Source organism: Botrytis byssoidea (assembly GCF_014898295.1).
Source record: "Botrytis byssoidea strain MUCL 94 chromosome Unknown BBYS_015, whole genome shotgun sequence".
Lineage (NCBI taxonomy): Eukaryota > Fungi > Ascomycota > Leotiomycetes > Helotiales > Sclerotiniaceae > Botrytis > Botrytis byssoidea.
The window spans coordinates 365876-385119 of NW_024065856.1; the positions used below are offsets into that span (position 1 = coordinate 365876).

At 43.1% G+C, this 19244-nt stretch overlaps 6 protein-coding genes across 6 annotated transcripts; 4 read left to right on the top strand and 2 right to left on the bottom strand.

The window, feature by feature from the left end:
- Positions 1–2233: 2233 nt before the first annotated feature.
- On the top strand, positions 2234–4375 carry EAE97_007605 (uncharacterized protein; the record flags this gene model as incomplete). The annotated part of the gene is made up of 1 exon (XM_038878119.1): positions 2234–4375. The coding sequence occupies one exon, from the start codon at positions 2234–2236 to the stop codon at positions 4373–4375; it is 2142 nt and encodes a 713-aa protein (XP_038730957.1).
- Positions 4376–6053: 1678 nt separating this feature from the next.
- On the top strand, positions 6054–8342 carry EAE97_007606 (uncharacterized protein). The gene is made up of 3 exons (XM_038878120.1): positions 6054–6672; positions 6724–7557; positions 7607–8342. The coding sequence occupies exons 1-3, from the start codon at positions 6343–6345 to the stop codon at positions 8090–8092; spliced, it is 1650 nt and encodes a 549-aa protein (XP_038730958.1). The 5' UTR covers positions 6054–6342; the 3' UTR covers positions 8093–8342.
- Positions 8343–9142: 800 nt separating this feature from the next.
- Positions 9143–10821, top strand: EAE97_007607 (uncharacterized protein; the record flags this gene model as incomplete). Its single annotated transcript, XM_038878121.1, has 3 exons — positions 9143–9388; positions 9442–9639; positions 9697–10821. The coding sequence occupies 3 exons, from the start codon at positions 9143–9145 to the stop codon at positions 10819–10821; spliced, it is 1569 nt and encodes a 522-aa protein (XP_038730959.1).
- A 1883-nt stretch (positions 10822–12704) lies between these two features.
- On the top strand, positions 12705–14260 carry EAE97_007608 (uncharacterized protein; the record flags this gene model as incomplete). Its single annotated transcript, XM_038878122.1, has 2 exons — positions 12705–12881; positions 12938–14260. 2 exons carry the CDS (start codon positions 12705–12707, stop codon positions 14258–14260), a joined length of 1500 nt encoding a protein of 499 aa, XP_038730960.1.
- Positions 14261–14976: 716 nt separating this feature from the next.
- EAE97_007609 (uncharacterized protein) lies at positions 14977–15727 on the bottom strand (the record flags this gene model as incomplete). The annotated part of the gene is made up of 2 exons (XM_038878123.1): positions 14977–15483; positions 15689–15727. 2 exons carry the CDS (start codon positions 15725–15727, stop codon positions 14977–14979), a joined length of 546 nt encoding a protein of 181 aa, XP_038730961.1.
- A 626-nt stretch (positions 15728–16353) lies between these two features.
- On the bottom strand, positions 16354–18678 carry EAE97_007610 (uncharacterized protein; the record flags this gene model as incomplete). The annotated part of the gene is made up of 3 exons (XM_038878124.1): positions 16354–17164; positions 17221–17934; positions 17996–18678. The coding sequence occupies 3 exons, from the start codon at positions 18676–18678 to the stop codon at positions 16354–16356; spliced, it is 2208 nt and encodes a 735-aa protein (XP_038730962.1).
- Between the last annotated feature and the right edge of the window lie 566 nt (positions 18679–19244).

Sequence of the window (19244 nt, forward strand, 5' to 3'; positions counted from 1 at the left end):
TGAGAGCAGATTTGGGGTGAACAAGAGTTACTGCAGTATGGAAAAGAAGGGAAGAAATAGGAAGGAATACAAAGACTTTGGAGAGGGTTGTGTTCTGAGTAAGTTTTGTTCTATGTAATCAATACCGATTACATGATATGTTTAACCCGTTGTGCACACGCAGTGTCTGGAGGCAGTCACGCGATGGACGAAATAAGTCATATTAAGTAAACCTTATATCATAATGCTTTTCAATGATCCAATCCGATTTTTGACAATCAAGTATTTTACCATTCCAGATCCAATTTGATACTCGAGGGTTTGGGAAACCAGTTTTGGTGTGAGGTTCCGTTGTTTCATACAGATGGAGGTAGTCAGAATGTGAAATATGTACCTAGCTAGTCATTCGATTATACTCATATACTCACATAGCATTCATCAATCTTTAACTGTTGGACAATGAATATAGGTAGATAGGTAGGTAAATATGGCGCTCTGAGGCTCAAGTGCCGAGCATTCCAAAGATTTATATCTAATGCGAAGTGAACTCTATACGGAGGTGGGCCCTGTACGTGAAGATGAGACAAGAATCAATGTGGCTGAGGAAGTCAAGAAAAGAACGAGGAAAGTAAAACATGTTAAAGGCCCTCCAATCAGATCAATACGTCCCCTAGATTTTACCTCATTGGATTTAGCTTTGCTATCCTGATAATTTGCCCACATGAAGCCGACGCCATACGTGCTTTAAATGATCATCGACCAGCTGATACATGACAAGTAGGTAACGGAAGCAGGATAGTAGTGACAAGAGATCAGAAAGGATAGATACCATGCAGGACTCAAACTGGCAGGTAGAATCATCAATGATTTGGAAGCATGAAAACAACTCTCCCAATAGAATCCAGCACCGAAAACCGGAACAACCATAAAGATACTATACCTAGATCCTCTATTCAGTAGTTGTTATCAAATCAAACAACCACTTTCTCAGATCATAAGTTGACTGAATACAGTTATATACAGTTATAAGCTTCAGATCCATTCTGTATGTTTGCATGTAAACTGATATTACCATAAACTATTGAAATTTGTGTTTTCAAGACACCCAGGTATGGATGCTTCTTGAGTGATCTGGTCTATCGCTTTTTTTGTCCATGTAGAGGCATTGAAGTGGCTACTGGTTACTGGCTACCACCTACTACCTATGTACTACTCTTCATCCTACCCTCCTAGGCATGAATGCTTCGTGTAAGATGATGACTACCTCTGTACCGTAAGGACTGGCTGGGTGTTATAAGTCTCAGCTCTTATAAATGTAATGCTAGACTCAAAGCATAGATCGATAGGTATTAATCTGTATAAAGTAGGTAGTTTATCTTTAAAGTTTCTGAGCACCTGGCAGGTACCTAGGTAGGTAATTTTACATGCCTACCTACCTACTATTTATATATACACACACAGAGTACATAATAAGAAACATGAATATCCATGGATGAATATGAAATTTCATCAAACCGTATGATTCATATTGATGGCAGGTACTCTACCTACCTACCTACCTACCTACCTAGTAAAGTATTATGTGATAGAGTCAGCAATAGAAAGGAAGAAGAAGAAAGAAAAAAAAAGCATGTTTTAAGGCAAGAAGAAGCTAAGCCTTGAAAGAGACTTGATCGCAAAAGAGTGGCGCTAACCTGGAAGTTCTATTGAGGCGCAATCAACCTTCAGCTTTATTTTCTATTTAGAACTTCTACTACTTCTTGTTCATCCATCAGATTCATTCTAGTGTACGCAGGAAAGTCAGCAGCTCCCAGTGCTCTACATTCGGTTTTCTCAATTCATCAATTCTACCACTTTCTCGATTTTTGAACTTGTATCATTTATTATCTTTATCTACTTGAATGTTATCCAGTCTGTCTGATTATGTTCAGCGAGATAGTAGCCCTCGTAGCCCTGGATAATTACGTCGTTTAACACGGTTTGCGATTTATTCATTACACCCAGATCCAATATACGATCGAATCGCTAAAGCCGTAGGTTCATCATGTCAATTGCAAAGCGTGAGGCGATCGTTTCTAATTCTCTACAGAAGCCTTATGATCCAGCAGAAATACCAGCCTCGCAACAATTTACAATCGGGTAGTGAAGACTCGGCATGAGAGCTTGATTACATCACGAGCGTTATCAAGATCGCGAATCAAAGAATTAGTGAATTAAAGCGTCAATTTTTGACCCATTATAATATATCGAGTTCATGGCCTCAGAGCAAGAAACAATTTCCGCGACCGTACCAGGTTTTGCCGCGAATTTATCAGACCCCGCCACTAAATCTTCTCCTGCAACTTCAAGTCATCCCGAATCCGACAATACTAGACCAAGGTCTTTAAAACGAAGTCGGGCAGATCAAACACAACCTCCGACGACAAATCTTACATCAATCGCGAACGCGGGGCTGGTTGTTTCGCCTGCAAAAGCACCGCGATTCGGCGGCACATTCTCGCCCGTGTCTCCTGCTGTGCCGCTCACCGGGGCAGCGGCCTTTGAAGACGAACGACGGAAGAAGGAAGAAGCGCAGAAAAGTCAAATCGGCGCCATGAGCAAAAATCCCGGTCATGAGGCTATCGCGTCTCTTTTAGGCGGAGGAGGAGTCAGCGTGAGCAGACCGCAAGACGCTCCCATAGCTGCAACTACTATGAGTGACGGCATGTCCGCTGCTGCAAATGCACTGACAATTCCGACCACAATGCCATTCGACGAAAGGTCTGAAACCAGCCCAGCGAGCGTGGCAAGCCTTGCAAGCTTGGGTAGCACGGCTCAAACTGCAACTGCGAGTCCTACAATTGTCGCCAGTCCGGCTGCCATGACAAATTCTTTAGACACCGATGGCCGAGATACGCGATCAGGTCTCAGTCAGCTTCAAGCTGCCATGGATGAGCAGCCCTCAAACAAATCTATGTCGTTCCCAGGCAATTTGGCACAGATGGATCCTTCACAATACCCTTCTCGAGGGATGAGCTTACCCATGCCCAATCAAAACCAGCAACTCCTACCAAGGTCGCCTTCTCAAAAGAAACATAAATGCCCTTACTGCGAGACTGAGTTTACTCGACACCATAATCTGAAAAGTCATCTCTTGACACATAGTCAAGAAAAGCCTTACGTCTGCCAAACCTGCCAAATGAGGTTTCGTAGGTTACACGATTTGAAGCGCCACATGAAACTACATACAGGAGAGCGTCCTCATATTTGCCCAAAATGCGATCGAAAATTCGCGCGCGGTGATGCACTTGCTCGTCATAGCAAAGGCCTCGGCGGTTGCGCCGGAAGGAGAGCAAGCATGGGAAGCTTCGGAGGGGACGACGAATTTGATGGGACTAATGTAGGGGAAGCTGATGATAATGGAATGGACGGAATAATGTATACGAATGGCAATCCCCATTCCAACGAAGTAGAAATGTCTGAAGAAGACGGCCGACGGTTTAGTCTGCCTAGTATCAAAGCACAGCATGTAGCTGGTAACACTGGTAGCCAAGATAGTTACGGCTCTCACTCACGTACTCCAAGCACCTATCCTCCTGCGGGGCAAAGACAAAATGCTCCCACAGGTCTTTATCCGCCCGGTACGGACCGCGTAGGTTCCTCTAGTTCCGCTACATCACCCAGCATGCAGAACAATGTTATTGGTATGCACACACCAAGCAACAGTGTCTCATCAATGCCTCTTGGCACTAGTCCTGGCTCAATGTTTTCCCAGAGCGGTATAACTGAGAGTCCTAAGCCACTCAGTCCCGCCGGCATGCATTCACACCAGCTTGGCCATGATTCTGCCTCAATCACCAGACAGCGATCACCCAGCTTGACCACTCAATTTCAGCAACAGCACTTTGGACGTCATCAGTCTGGAAGGAGTCCACCTCCCGGAATGTCTTTACCATCTCCACACAGCGCACAGGGCCCAAAACTCCCAGCTCTGGCTGGCTTAGCCCCTCCTGATACAAGATTTACTTTATCGAGTCAACTATCCAATCAACAAAGCCCTGGAAATAATCAACAGGGTTCTCAGCAGCAGCAGCAGCAACCAATACAGCAATCGACATCTCCTACTTCATTGTTCCAGCCTTCCAACCCTCTCCAAAGTCGAGGTCCACCAAGCCATCAAGGGAGTGGTGATAGTAGTAACAATCTGTTTGCATCTGGCGCCTCGGGCGTCTGGGCATATGTGAACACATTGGAGGAAAAACTCAAGCTATTTTCTGACAGAGTAGTTGCCATGGAAGCTAAAGAGAAAAGTCAGGAAGAAAAGATTAAGGCTCAGGATGAGAAGGTGAACCAATTGTCAGAGGAGCTTCTTGCTGTCCGTAGACAATTGAGTTCTCAGAATCAAGGAACATCATAGCAACAATCACCATAGGACGCAAGTATACGCAGCTGTTCTATACCAAAATTACTTGTGGTGTACAAAGATATCATGGCGTTGAGTAGCGAAAATCGGGGTCACGATACGCTTTGCGTGGACTACGAACCTTATGCACGAATTTCACTTCTTTTAGTGGAGGAGGCGTTTTATTTTGGGAGGTGTCTTCACGGGACTTTCAAAAAATGGTAGCACTTCTTCTTCATAGAACTTGGCTGGCTTTCTCTCATTGTCGGCATACCGGGTTATTTCTCTCTTTATTCATGGTGAAGATATTTCGGTAGGAAGAGGTTTGAGGAAGGGATGAGATATGTATTTATATTTTGCTGTAATCGCAGCGGTTTGCGGTCTCAACGTATTTTTTGCCGAGTCGGAAGTTTGCAAGTTATGAGTTTTAGAATGTGTGATGAAAGGTATCATTTGACGGATATCTACTTTTATGGAATATGATTCAGGCTATGATTCTATAATCTCAAGCCCTTATCTTGTAAAATCCATAATATTAAGACAGATTAGTGATCTTCGCGTGTAGACAAACATTGAGCGAGGGTATAATCGAGTCACGGAAGCGTTTACTATCCCCTAGACCGCTGACTAGCGGCGCTGTAAGTGGTTCATACACTGAGTAAGAATATTAATAACTTCATAAATAATATTTAAATAATATTATATATAAAAACTTTAATATGATATATGAATATAGTGATTTATTGAGAAAGAATAATAAACATATCGATTATATACCTTTGTAGTTTTTTTTAATAATAAAGTAATAATTAAATAATTTTATAAATGTTATTATATTTCATTTTAAAAAATACTTAGAAAATAAAAGATATTCGTAAGTAATTTCTACATAATTTATATATATATATATATATATATAATATACATTAAATCAAAAATTAAATATTTCTAGAAAAGAATAAGAGTTTTAAACCTTTTAAACCTTTTAGATCTTTTAAATTATTTTAATGATTCTAATAAATTATGTTTATTATTCCTATTATGATAAGCTATATTAAACATTAATTAGTAAATTCAAGATTGTAAGAACATTTTAGATTGAAAAATCCATATAAAGTACTATAATTCACATAAAGAGTTAAGTGCGTCTAATTTTTCGAGGTCTAAAGCTTCGAATTAATAACCATTATATAACTAGATGTGTTGGAACACGTGACTGAGAACGTGTATATAGCTTAGCAATGCCCCTTCGTACGAAGGGGCAGACATGAATTATAATACTATTGAACCCAATACACCCCCTTACTAAGTCAACCCAACAAGATGTAAACTAGATGTACAAACAAATCTAATCTATTTTGAATTTCACTATGGATTCCAAAAAGTTCATTTGCAGGCATATGGCATGGGTGGTCATGACGGCTTGTGGCTTGTTCAGGTACGAACTGAATGTATTGTACCATCAGTGGGGCAGCTCCACGATTTTCATTAGTATACCAGGCTTCTTCTGGACAGGAAAGAATGATACAGTCAAGAACTACTCTCTCTTCAATATCCAGTATCAAATCAAAAAATCATTATTTCGATTTATAAAAAATTGCATACGACTTCAGCATCTGTTAGTTAGTTATAGCATTATGTTTTGTGTTACCAGTATGGATGTCGGTATTCTTATTGCGTGTCAAACTAGCAGTGTTCTCAATGTACGGGCCTGTTTTAGCCAATTAGTAAGTGTACCGCTTTTTTTCATCGATACTTGAAGCCGAGCTTCCTTTTTCTCAATCCCGCTCAAAGAAAGGCACGTCATAGTCTAGAGTTATTTTTGGTCAATGCGAGACTGGACTACTTATTAGATATCCGCGTTGAAATACGGGAGGTCCTTTCTTTTCCAATTAACTGATATTGTGCATCTGTTTTATTTGCTTGTCTTTTTGAAATAACGATCAATTCTGTACGCTTCGCGACAGGGTGCATTCATTACAATGCCAGGACCAACGTTAAGTTCAGAGCCTGCTCTGCCAGAAGAACGCGAAAAGTTACACCTTCCACCCAAAAGTTATGCCGATGCTGCCGAGGAAATACCAGAATCACCAGATGATGGACGCAATGAAAATGATGAAAATAAAGAGAATGGCGCGAATGGACAAACAGCCCCGAATGCGAATGGCCTGGGCAAAAACGGACCTAAACATAAAGTGTCAGTTCTGAGGATCGTGGACACGAATGGTTCAGATTCTACCAAATCTGTCGACAAACAAGATACCAGACCAAAGTTCGATAGGCAGGAGTCGCAAAGAGAGTACTCGGCAACGGTTTGTACTGGAAGGAGCCTTCAACATTTGATCTGAAAACTAACATTCCAGGGCCTCGACGATACTCCGAAAAGCCCTCCTCGACAAAGGCACCGAAAATCATCTTCCCAGAAATCAAATGGGACGCATGAGAATGGTCACGACCCGAACACAAATACGATGATGGATGCTCAAAATGATACCAAACATAACACGGCCATCTTCGAAGGCGAACGAAATGGTAGTAAGCTCACTAGTGTGAAGCCCTCGGAGGATTACGAGAAACAACTCCAAAGAGACCACAATGAGGCTCCAAAGTCTAAAGACGAAAAGCTGGTTAGTGGGAGGCAAGCTGGACAAAGATGGCATACAAGCGGCATTCGATGGGCCCCAATGAATGTTCCACTTCAACGCAGACTTCAAACCTTGGTAGTGCTGTTTCACACACTCTGCATTGCCATTTTTGTATCAATGTTCTTTTTTCTATGCGCGATACCCCTATTCTGGCCAATATTGATCCCGTATATGATTTACCTCATTACTTCCAAGGCTTCAATATCAGGGACTTTGAGCCATCGTTCAAACTTCTTCCGGTCGCTACCTGTGTGGTCATTATTTGCATCCTACTTTCCAGCCCGATTACACAGAACCCAAGAGCTGCCACCCACAAGGAAATATATCTTCGGATATCATCCCCATGGTATAATCTCCCACGGGGCGTTCGCCGCCTTTGCCACTGAAGCTCTTGGGTTTTCTCAGCTCTTCCCAGGTATCAAGAATACACTTCTCACATTAGATACCAATTTCAGGATACCGCTATATCGTGAATACGCTTTAGCAATGGGGCTTGCGTCTGTATCCAAAGAATCTTGCGAGAATCTACTTTCAAAGGGTGGGCCAAACAAGGTATGTTCAAGCAATCGTATTCGTAATCAGATTCTAACTATCAAATTAGGAGGGTATGGGTCGCGCAATTACTATAGTTGTTGGAGGCGCAGCAGAGTCACTAGATGCACAGCCATACAGTCTCAGATTGGTCCTCAAGCGTCGCAAGGGTTTTGTCAAGATGGCGATCCGTACCGGCGCAGACTTGGTTCCAGTTCTAGCATTTGGCGAGAATGATCTCTATGATCAATTTTCAGCCGACTCACACCCATGGATCCACAAATTTCAATTACTGGTTAAGAAATTGATGGGATTCACCATACCCCTCTTTCATGCTAGAGGTGTCTTCAACTACGATGTCGGCCTTATGCCATATCGAAGGCCTTTGAATATTGTCGTCGGCCGGCCGATTAAAGTAATTCAAGCTAAAAACCCAGAACAACAAGATATCGATCGCGTTCACGAGGAATACGTGACGGAACTTGAGAGGCTATGGGAATTATGGAAGGACGATTTTGCTCCTAGCAGAAAAGATGAGCTCCAGCTCGTTGAATGAAGCTTTGCTTTGTAAAGGTTTCTTTTCATAGCATTTTTTGGAATTTGGCATGCTTGTCGGCGCAAACGGATTCGCTTCTATGTACAAATAATATTATCTAGCACTCAGCTTTACACATCAACATTAGCTTACGCGTCAAAAACCTGCGCCTAGCGTCAGTAAGTGCAAGAGCAGGAGCGGAATGATGGATGGTCTTCAAATCGTTAGTGGTCATCGTTATAATTTTCCATGATATTCATTGCACTTGACATTATTCGTGAATGTGGAAAGAACACTTAGTGAAGCTTGCAGTCTGGTTCTCATATTTGAATGTACCAGTACAGTTCAATGATTCTACTCATTTGAACTATCTGGATGATCTATATGCTCCAGATCATGTCAATCTCCCAAGCGAATGAAATCTTTCAGCCCACTCGAATGTTGCAAGACCAATGAAATATCGCGCTTTGAAATATGGACTTTGTTTGATACCGACTATACTGACTAGTAACATCAACGATATAGCAGACATGAAGAGAGATGGGCAGTTAGAGATCAGAGTATAATTACCTAGTATTCATTGGGTAAAGATTCCCTTCAACCTTTTCAACCCCTTGGAATCTAGATGTTTCCACGCTAGTAGACGGAAGTTATTATCTAATTCGGAACTTAAGCTGGAGGTGTAATCCTAAAATAATCATGTCATCACGCCGAAGGTACCAATTATGTTTCGATGATGAGTGATCTCCTGAGCGCATCAGTTCGGTGTTCTCATTGCTCATACGATACACCTAACACCTACAATCTTCTGGAGACTAGAGCTAATTTCCATCAGCCATTCTCTAGTGGAATCATTCAAGCGAAAAATTCAGGCACGGGTACGAAATAGATCTAGCCAATCAACGTATTTTAAATCCAAACTACGGTAAGGTACCCTGCTGTCTCCTTTTGAAGAAATATCCCATTTAAATTGTCGACTTTCGCAATTTTGGAACGACAAGTCTTCTCAACCTTCTTTTCATTACTTTCTGCACAATCTTTTCGTGTATTTGTGTGCCGGCAGTATATGCGATGGGTATTCTTGAAAATATAGCCGGGCCATTGGCCCAGGAAATTTCGCAGCGGTCAACTGGTGTTGTTGTGGCAGCTGGCGTGGCAGCATTCATCGTTCTATCCGTCGTTCTCAATGTTTTGAATCAAGTGTTATTTGCAAACCCCAATGAGCCTCCCGTGGTCTTCCACTGGCTCCCAATCATCGGTAGCACTATCACTTACGGCATGGACCCTTACAAATTCTTCTTCGATTGTCGCGCAAAGGTATGCTTTTTATCCCTATGTTCACTGTTTGGAGACTAATATTACTTTATTAGTATGGCGATATTTTCACTTTTATTTTGCTTGGAAAGAAGACCACCGTGTATCTCGGACGAAAGGGCAGCGACTTCATTCTCAATGGCAAGCTCAAGGATGTCAATGCGGAGGAGATATACACTGTTTTGACAACCCCCGTATTTGGAAAAGATGTAGTATACGACTGCCCAAATGCGAAGTTGATGGAGCAAAAGAAGGTCGGTTTATCACAGGCGGTAAACAAGGGGAGTTAATGGCTGACAATTCTGCAATAGTTCATGAAAATTGGCTTATCTACAGAGGCTTTCCGATCCTACGTCCCAATCATACAAATGGAGGTGGAAAACTTCATGAAGCGTTCTTCGGCATTCAAAGGCCTAAAGGGAACTGCTGACATTGGACCTGCTATGGCTGAAATCACCATCTATACTGCTTCGCATACTCTGCAAGGAAAGGAAGTCCGCGATCGATTCGACACCTCCTTTGCCGCTCTTTACCACGATCTCGACATGGGCTTCAGTCCTATCAACTTTATGCTTCACTGGGCCCCTCTTCCTCACAACCGCGCCCGCGATCATGCTCAGCGAACTGTAGCCAAAACTTATATGGATATTATTCAAAACAGACGTGCTCAAGCTACGGAAGCAGAGTTCAAATCTGATATTATGTGGCAGTTGATGCGCTCGTCTTACAAGGATGGAACTCCAGTTCCAGATCAAGAAATCGCACACATGATGATCGCTCTTCTCATGGCCGGACAACATTCTTCCTCGTCTTCTATCTCCTGGATTATGCTTCGCCTCGCCTCACGCCCAGACATTATGGAAGAACTCTACCAAGAACAAATCCAAGTCTTAGGTGCTGATCTCCCGGCTCTCACTTATGAGGATTTGTCCAAGCTTCCTCTCCATCAGAACGTTCTCAAGGAAACTCTGCGTCTCCACACCCCAATTCATTCTATCATGCGCAAAGTTACTACACCAATGCCAGTCAGCGGAACCAAATATGTCATTCCAACGTCACATACGCTTATGGCATCTCCGGGTTGCACAAGTCGAGACGACGAATTCTTCCCCGAAGCACTTGAGTGGGATCCTCACAGGTGGGATATTGGTTCCGGCCGTGTTGTTGGAAATGATCAAGATGAGGAATTCCAAGATTATGGTTACGGAATGATTAGCAAGGGCGCTTCCAGTCCTTACCTTCCATTCGGTGCTGGCAGACATAGATGTATTGGTGAACAATTCGCCACGGTACAGCTTGTCACTATCATGGCCACCATGGTTAGATTGTTCAAATTTAAGAACGTTGATGGCAGCAAGGATGTGATTGGTACCGATTACGCAAGTTTATTCACCAGGCCATTGGCGCCAGCCGTTGTAGCTTGGGAGCGACGATAAATGAATGGATTAATGGAGAATAAGTTACAATGACGGCATTGCATGGAGTTTTTAAAGGTTCGATCCTGATAGAAATATTAATAATATACCCCGACTTTTTAACTTTTCAGAAGACGGGGCCAGCTTGGGGGAGGGAGGGTGGTTGATTGAAAGATATTCCCAGTATGTCAGAGTCTTGTCATATAGTGATTGGTGAGTTGACACCATTTTAAGAGGATAAGCAATATTATTCAGTTGTAATTATTAAAGCATTGTTTTAATGTAATTTGAGGGAAATGTGAAGGGTGAGAAGGGTGAGGGGTGACGGAAGAGACGGAATAAGCAAGTGATTGATGCAAATGATGCCAATGTGATGAAGTGGATTCTCCTTCGGAAAGCGGATAAGTGGTTGGTTCTACTGAGGAGAAAAAAAGAGGCCAAAATTGATTATCCTATTAGCTGGAGATTCTATAATAATAAATCAATCAAATAATAAAATTACAGAAATTACAGAAATTACAGAAATTATAGAAACGAGTAAGTGTATAATTACTTGAATAATCTTAAACTATGAAAGTATTTAAATATTTATTAATTGTTTGAATTGAAGGGGAACAATTCGACTGTTCAATTGTCCGAGCTGAAACGGCACAATTGGATTATGGAAGGGCTTTGCGAATAGTCAATTCCGGCCTGATGTTTCTCCTACGAAGAGGCTGGCTATTGATATGCACGAGGGATAGTAATTGGATTGGAACCCATGAAATATTGTGCATACATGGTACACTCTTTCTGCCGGATTTGCCTCTGACCCGGAGAACCTCGATAATGTGTGGCGATTGCGATTGCGATAAGGCTGAATGAATGTACGTATGTAGGTATGTATGTATTAGGTATACTAGGTAGGTATCATCGACAGAGTACTAAGGTAGGTACACGAGGTACACGAGGTACACAAAGGAGACAATTGCGTGTGTTGCAAACTCAATATTCAGACTTGTGATATTAGTTATAAGTTAGTAAGTACTTGACTTGACTTGACTTGACTTGACTTGACTTTTCTTATCATAGAGAGCTGGAGAGGTAGTTCAGTCACACGTGTGTGCTTGGATTTCTTATTATAATTTACACTTCTAGGTAGTTTCTTATTATACATACACATACACCACCTGACTAGTATCCAAATTATATTCAAATTATATTCAAATTATATTCAAATTATATTCAAATTTATATTCCATTTACATTATATCTACCTACCAAGGTATACATCTCCCAAGGATCATTCTCCTCACCCACCTACCTATCTAGGTAATATGCAAGACTAATGAATACTCAATATCTAATATCAACCAATAAATCACCCATTACAGACCAAAAAGATTCTCCCCCAAGAAATTTACCGATGCTGGTCTGCTCAACAAAACAATTTCCCGTGGACTATATCCGAATTTAAAGCTTGCCGTTTTCGGATTAACTTGTTTTCTCCTACCTGCTTAGTTTTATATTGGACATTTGAGACCCCTCGGGCTCGGGTTAAAAAGTAACTTATTATTTCCTGATTAACTCTTCGACCATCTATCTGCTTGTTTCTCATTCCGGTCCAGTCGACTTTACTTTCATATTGTACTCTCTCGTGATACTGGTCATAAGTCTTCTTCAATTTACTTACCATTCTTCTTTCTCAATCCGTCTATCTCGTTCCTCGGTCTTCTCCTAATATATCTTTTGTTGCCCTCCCTGTCTCTCCTGTTCCTCTGACTTCCTCTCACTTCCTCTCACTTCACATCATTCTACGAAATTCGAATTCCACATTACATCTTTTCTCTGCTACACTTTGACGACTAGAAGCCATTTCGTTTCACAGACGATCAATATTGTGAACCAAAGAACATATTTGAACCATGGTTTGCGCAGCGTCATCTTTGACGGTGGAGTCTTACGAAGATGTTACTACCAGCACGATGGCTTCAGGAAGAGAAGAAGCCAAACCCTTAAACAAGAGACGACATTCTTCCTTTCACCCGCGACGAAAAAGCAGTGATCAAGTGCTGGATGGCGAGGAAAGTCTTATGCTTAAGGTATTTTACCAGGTAACTTCTTATTCTGTGGCGCATAGATTCTAATTGTAAGAAAGGTCGATGTATTCCTGTCAGAACTCGAGCGCAGATTAGACTTCATTGAGAAATACGGGAATCTCACCTTCGATTCGAGCATCCTATGGTCGTATGCAACATTACAGGCTGTGAGGGAGAGATGCTCGCAGGTTTCTGGCGAAGTGCTAGGGGCTACGAAAAGGAGGGCGAGAATCATGGTTGACACAGTTGAATCGAGATACCAAGATGCTTTGGTTGCGCATGAAACATTACATGAGAAGGTCCATACGGGAATTGGGTTGTTAGAGGGTATTCTATCAGAATTCGAAGCGAGAGCATATAGAGTAAAGGAGAAGGGATTAAGGGGTACAGCGGAGAGCTTGATGGACGAAGGGCGCAAAATCGTGGACGAGAGTTTGGGAAAAGCCAGAGAAGTGGTCGATGAAGGTTTCGAAAGAGCCAAGAAGGCAGCCGGGACGGTAGAAGAACACATCGAAAACGCTATAGCTCGAGCGAAGAAACATGGACTCATCAGATACGAAGACTTGCCTACTCCATGGCGGGTCAACCCACATATCGTCAAAGGTTACCGCTTCACTGAATCAAAAGTGGAATGCGTCCAATCGATGTTCGGGTTGTCAAACGAAACTGTCAATATCTGGTCGCATGCAATCGGCTTGCTCATCGTCCTATCAGTCGCATTTTACTTCTACCCCTCCAGCCACGCATTTTCTCTTAGTACGAAAGCCGATGTCTTCATTGCAGCATGCTTCTTCTTTGCTGCTTCTAAATGTCTAGTCTGCAGTACGATGTGGCACACGATGAATAGTGTAGCCGATCAAACGCTGTTGGAAAGATTCGCTTGTGTCGATTACACCGGCATTTCCTTACTCATTGCTGCTTCTATCATGACAGCAGATTACACAGCATTCTACTGCGAGCCTGTAAGTCGCTGGGCATACATGGGCATAACTGCTGCTCTAGGTTTAGGGGGTGTTATTCTTCCTTGGCATCCAACCTTCAATCGACAAGACATGGCATGGGCACGTGTCGCCTTCTACGTCAGTCTCGGCGCAACTGGTTTCGTCCCTGCCTTACAACTCAATCTCACTCGCGGTGGAGCATGGGCAGCGGAATTCTACGCCCCACTTGCAAAGAGTATTACAGTCTATCTAGTTGGAGCATTCGTTTATGCTAGTCAAGTACCTGAACGATGGTGTCCAGGTGCCTTCGATTATGTTGGAGGTAGTCACAACCTCTGGCATTTCGCAGTATTGGGTGGCATCCTCTTCCATTACGTAGCGATGCAAGAATTCTTTGCAAATGCATTTGCGAGAGCCGAAAATGGCTGCACGATGTACTGATTGGGTTATTGGTCATCATGGGTTAGAGATCGCCAAAAGGTTTATTATATTGCATCTGTTTTAATTCCATTTGGGCTGGGCATGGCGAGGGCGTTTGGATATTTTACAAGGCGCCGCATTCCATTGTACTTCATTAGAGCAAAGTAGAGTAGATTAAGAGATAGAGACGGAACAATTTCTAAGGAAAAGCTTGTTTAGAATGCATGTTGGTCGGAAATTTACAAGAGGGACTAGAGGATGTCCTCACTTCAATCCTATCATGACTCAAAAGAACAAGCCACTTTAAAACATTTTTGGGGAGCAAACAAACATGACATCAATTTTCTTGTCCGGCAGATGCTTACATGTAAGAAGTAAATACGCATGCCATAATGATCTTGCTATGTGAAGTGGGTGGATTGTCCAGCCCCAAGTCATATATTAAATGGGTGTCATTATCTATAAAGGAGCCTATCAAATTTGCGCAAGTCGACTCTCCCAGCGAGTGGCGTCGTTATTCATTTCATCTGTTTCATCGTACATCCCACCCTTCTTCCTGATTTTTCAATTCTCCATGTCGACACATCACACATTACATCTCTTACATATTACGTGTTGTACCTAGATGGGTATTCACCAACCTCCCCAAGCCACTCCCACTCCAATAATAATCCACGCTCCCCAGTAGGGAGATCCGGGGTGAAGGGAAGACGCGCCGCTCCCGCTCAGCCAGTTGGTTACTTTGTTCCATTCGGATTCGAAGGCGTTGGAGGAGGAGGATGTTGGGGTGAGGATGAGCGATGCGGTGGAGTTGGGGGAGAGGGTGGATTTGGTTTGGGAGGTGAGGCGCGTGGGGGGGAGGTAGGTTCCTGAGGAGAGGGGGGTGCTTGAGATGGGGGTTTGGGAGAGGGAGAGGGAGGGGGAAGGGGGTGATGATGCGGGGTTGGTGTTGGGGGTGGTGCTTTGTGTGATTGTTTGGAGGGGGCTTTCGCTTTCGGTGGTTGAGAGAGTGGTGGCGGATGTGAAGAATAGGAAGGGGAAGAGGGTGTAGAGGAGAGGGAGGATATGCATTTTGTGACTCGAGAGTGGTACTCCTGGTTATGTGATGGATGAAGAATGAGGGGTTTGGTGAAAGTAAAGTAGAAGTAAAGAGTACTAAAGATACGTATGAATGTTTCTTCAAGATGCGGACGATTAGACCAGCTAAAGCGTATCTCCAATCGGTTGAGAATATGATCTTGTTCCTGTAAATATTTATGTTACAGGTGTAAACTGCCGTGTGACTAAAGAGAGACTGCGAGAAAAGAAAAGGGCGATCAAAAAGATGTATACATTGGGAGGAAAGGAGAAGAGACACATAAGACTATGGATGGGTGTGCAGTGCAGCAGAGTTTCTAGATGGCTGCACAGCCATTAACCTCGACCGTTCACTTAAACTTAACTCGCTACCTTTTTGGCCTTGTCTGTCACTGGAAGACCTTCGTCCATGGTGATTTGGACATGATAAGGTCTCACGAGGTGGGCTGAGAGATCCTTAAAATTCTTTGATGCTATCGAAGTATGATTTCTTCATGTGTACGTAGGTAATTCTCACACCAAAGAACGTTTGAATGTCAACCGTAATATTTTCAATCTTCAAATCATGACTAGACAATTAGATGATGGATGGAAGGGGCTGGACGTCTCAATATCAGCCTTCAAATGGAAGGAGCGATGAGAGTACTTTCCTAGAAGTACTAGTGTCATTCTTATCCTTAGCGCCAGTACAAATACACCCCCCCCCCCCTCTCTTTCTCCTTCATCCTCACTTTCCACATTCAAAAGATTCACGAAGAATAATAATTCGTCAAGTTGGAATTGGTTTGATGATTGTAGGTAGGGTCAGATGTTAGGTTATATGGCGAGGCCAACAATACAATGAAGCGGTCGCGAAGAGGCGCTTCAACCGCGCGCGAAGCATACACACCCAAGATTGACCTAACTAAGATGCTTGCAGGATTCTAGACTTTCTGAGATCAATTTGAATTAAATTTCCATTGAGCATATGCCGCATCCATTACTTTCACGATAGTTTCCCTGCCAAATTCTAGCCAACAAAGACTGCACTTCTCTACCTAAACATTGTGTGTCTGTTTGAAAGTGTGATCTTCTCCAATGCAAATCTTATATGCTAACTTTGCATACTCTCTAGCTTGCTGCAAATGTTGCGGAGCCAAAATAGAATAAACACTGCAGAGATAAACCCATGCCTCGATTACACCAGGCAACATTAAACCCCATTTTGCAATCTCAAGAGGTTTGCCGGGTAGCGCAGGTAAGCTTGCATTGTTGATCACGAAGCCAGTGGACTCCAAGGCTCTTAGCGTCGTAGATACAGCTTTTTGAGTCATTTCCTGCCGGGAATAAACTCGAGCTAATCTGAAATATGATTCTCGTAAAGCTAGTCGTGGAATGTCGATTGCCGGACGCTTATACGTCTTTTCGAGAGCACTCAACAAACGTTCGGCCTGAGGAATAGACACATTGCTCGCATCGAAAACTATCTTCAGATTTCTAAGCAACTTCTTTCTCCTTGTAACTTCTTTTCTGGATGTATTTTCCGAATCAATGCAGATGATACACTTGCATCGAAATCCCCAATGTTTCAATTCATTTTGCATTTCATCGCTCTCTCCCGTGGGCAGTTTGTACCAATATGTGACTTCTGTATTCGCGGGTATATCACTTGTGGCCCGAACCAATTGTAGGTCGCCAAGAAAGCTTCGACGAGCATTGCTAAGACAGGAGTGATTGATCTTTGAAGCCATGAGCCAGATGCCACATGAGTGATGCTTGTCATCCTCTTCGGGCTCTGATGAATCGCTCTCCAAGGTAGATAGCGGGCAGCCAAAGACATTGAGAGCCATGATTTGTTCAACTAGGAAGCTATTTATAAGATACGGTATTAGTTTCAAACAATTTATTTCAGGATGGCAACGTACGTATCAATGACTGGTTTCCCATCAACCTTGGTTTCTTTCGCAAGCTTATAAGATCCACGATGAAGCGCAGTAAATTCAGGAATAAGGGATGGATTCTTCCAGAGCTTTTGTACGATGGCCGTTATGAGATCTCCCTGCGTGCCGACTATCATTCGATTCGTATGGACATTGATCAGAAGGGTGGTTTTTGCATGGACATCCGAGTCTGTTGACGCTCCAGCATAACAATGAGCAAACGACTTCTCACACAAGAGCAGTTCTCCAGCCTTCACGGCTCTGGTAGTAAACAATCCTTTTCCACGGTCTGGGGAAGACTTGACGACGACCGGTCCAACATATGTCGCGTGGTCTAAGTGCGGTGGTCTAGTTGTTGAAAGCTCCTTGTAGATTGACCTAAAGTCGTACATGCCACTTTCCTGCTCCTTTACACGGCGACAGACCCGCTTGAGTCCTGCAGTAGCAGCAGAATTACTGGGATACTTTGCGCAGAGATGGTCGAAGATATCATGGCATTCAGAGAATCTTTCGAGCCCATATAAAGCTTGCCCTGCTCGGTACAGTGCCTTTTCTGGTGCATCTATAAGGGAGATCATGCATCCCGTGTCAATCAATGCAGCATCAAATTTTCCATCCTTGAGGTATGCCAATGCACGATTGAGACGTATTATCTCTGCAAGATGTGCGGAAGGACTGCATTTGAGAGCCGCGGTATAACTATGATAAAAAGGGTTAGCGAAAAGGATCTCCACGTGTGATACGCGAGGCTATATCATACTTCTGAATGGCCTCCCAATACTGTCTCTTCTCCATCGCCTCGTTTCCTTCTTGCTTCCAGTCCTCTGAAGTCTTACTGATGTCGATAACCGTAGGCTTCCACTTCTCTGGCAACAGATTGTGATGTGCATCGAGGTAGGTTATATCGCTCACATGGTCAACTCGGAGACCATAACCACCATCACTTGTAGTTTTGAAATACGGCTCCTTTACTAAGAAAGCATCATCCTTCATGATGACACTTGTAGCGGGGCGAACCTTCTCGTCCAGCTGTTGATAGAGTTGCAGCTGTACAGCATCTTCGTTTTCGTCCTCAACAATAGCCATGATTGCTGTCATTCTGATGGGAGGTGTTGATGCCCGGACGAGAAGATAGCTACCGCGGTGATGAGTTTCTAGTCTCAGGTCTTTGATTTGTATTGGCTTCAACTTGCTAAGAGGCGTAGTAGATGGTGCATATGTATTGGCAACAAAGGAGGTATGTAACTGCATGCTGTTTTGTCTTAGAAGCCAGTACATTTGCTGCGACAAAGCATTCACCATGAAGTCTCTGATGAGTTCCGGTCGAGATTTCATGTCTTTGGGGTGCTGTCCTTGACGACGCATGGCGGCTTTCAAGGCCATCCGCTGTCGTTCCAGTATCTGCACATACTGAGAAACCTCTGACACATTGTCAACATCCATTTTGGTGGGATGAGTACACCGTTAGACTTCGGCTGTGAGTTGAGGAGTCGATGGATATCGAGCAAGGAAAAATGAGAGGGATTTATCCCTCAATAAAATAAATAGGTCGATCAGATGCAAACGCCGATTCTCCCAGGGTATCCAAGAATACAAACTGCAGTCCAACAATGCGGGGCTTTGAATATCTAAAAGCAAATGGACATTTGAAGATAGTTCAATATTCTAATCAAATCCAACATCTTAAATGACTTGACTGTTTTAATTGGTTTGGAGATTTGATCAACGTCATGATTGGACTACCCTGGATCATCCCCCTATCTTCTGGTTTCCATCGACTTTCTTTTCAATCACCTGCTGCTAATCGAAGCCCAGCCTGCCTGTAGCCAGGTCGCATGCATGTTATGCGTGATGCTTGGTGATCTTATCTATTTATCTTTTCAAGGTGGCTGTGGCACTTCGGGTTGATGCATTTCAACGTCTTGGTATCCTGTCAGGTTCCGACACTTGCAAACGACTTAATTATGATCACCCCCTTCATGTACAGCTTCTGTTTGCTTCCAATACTT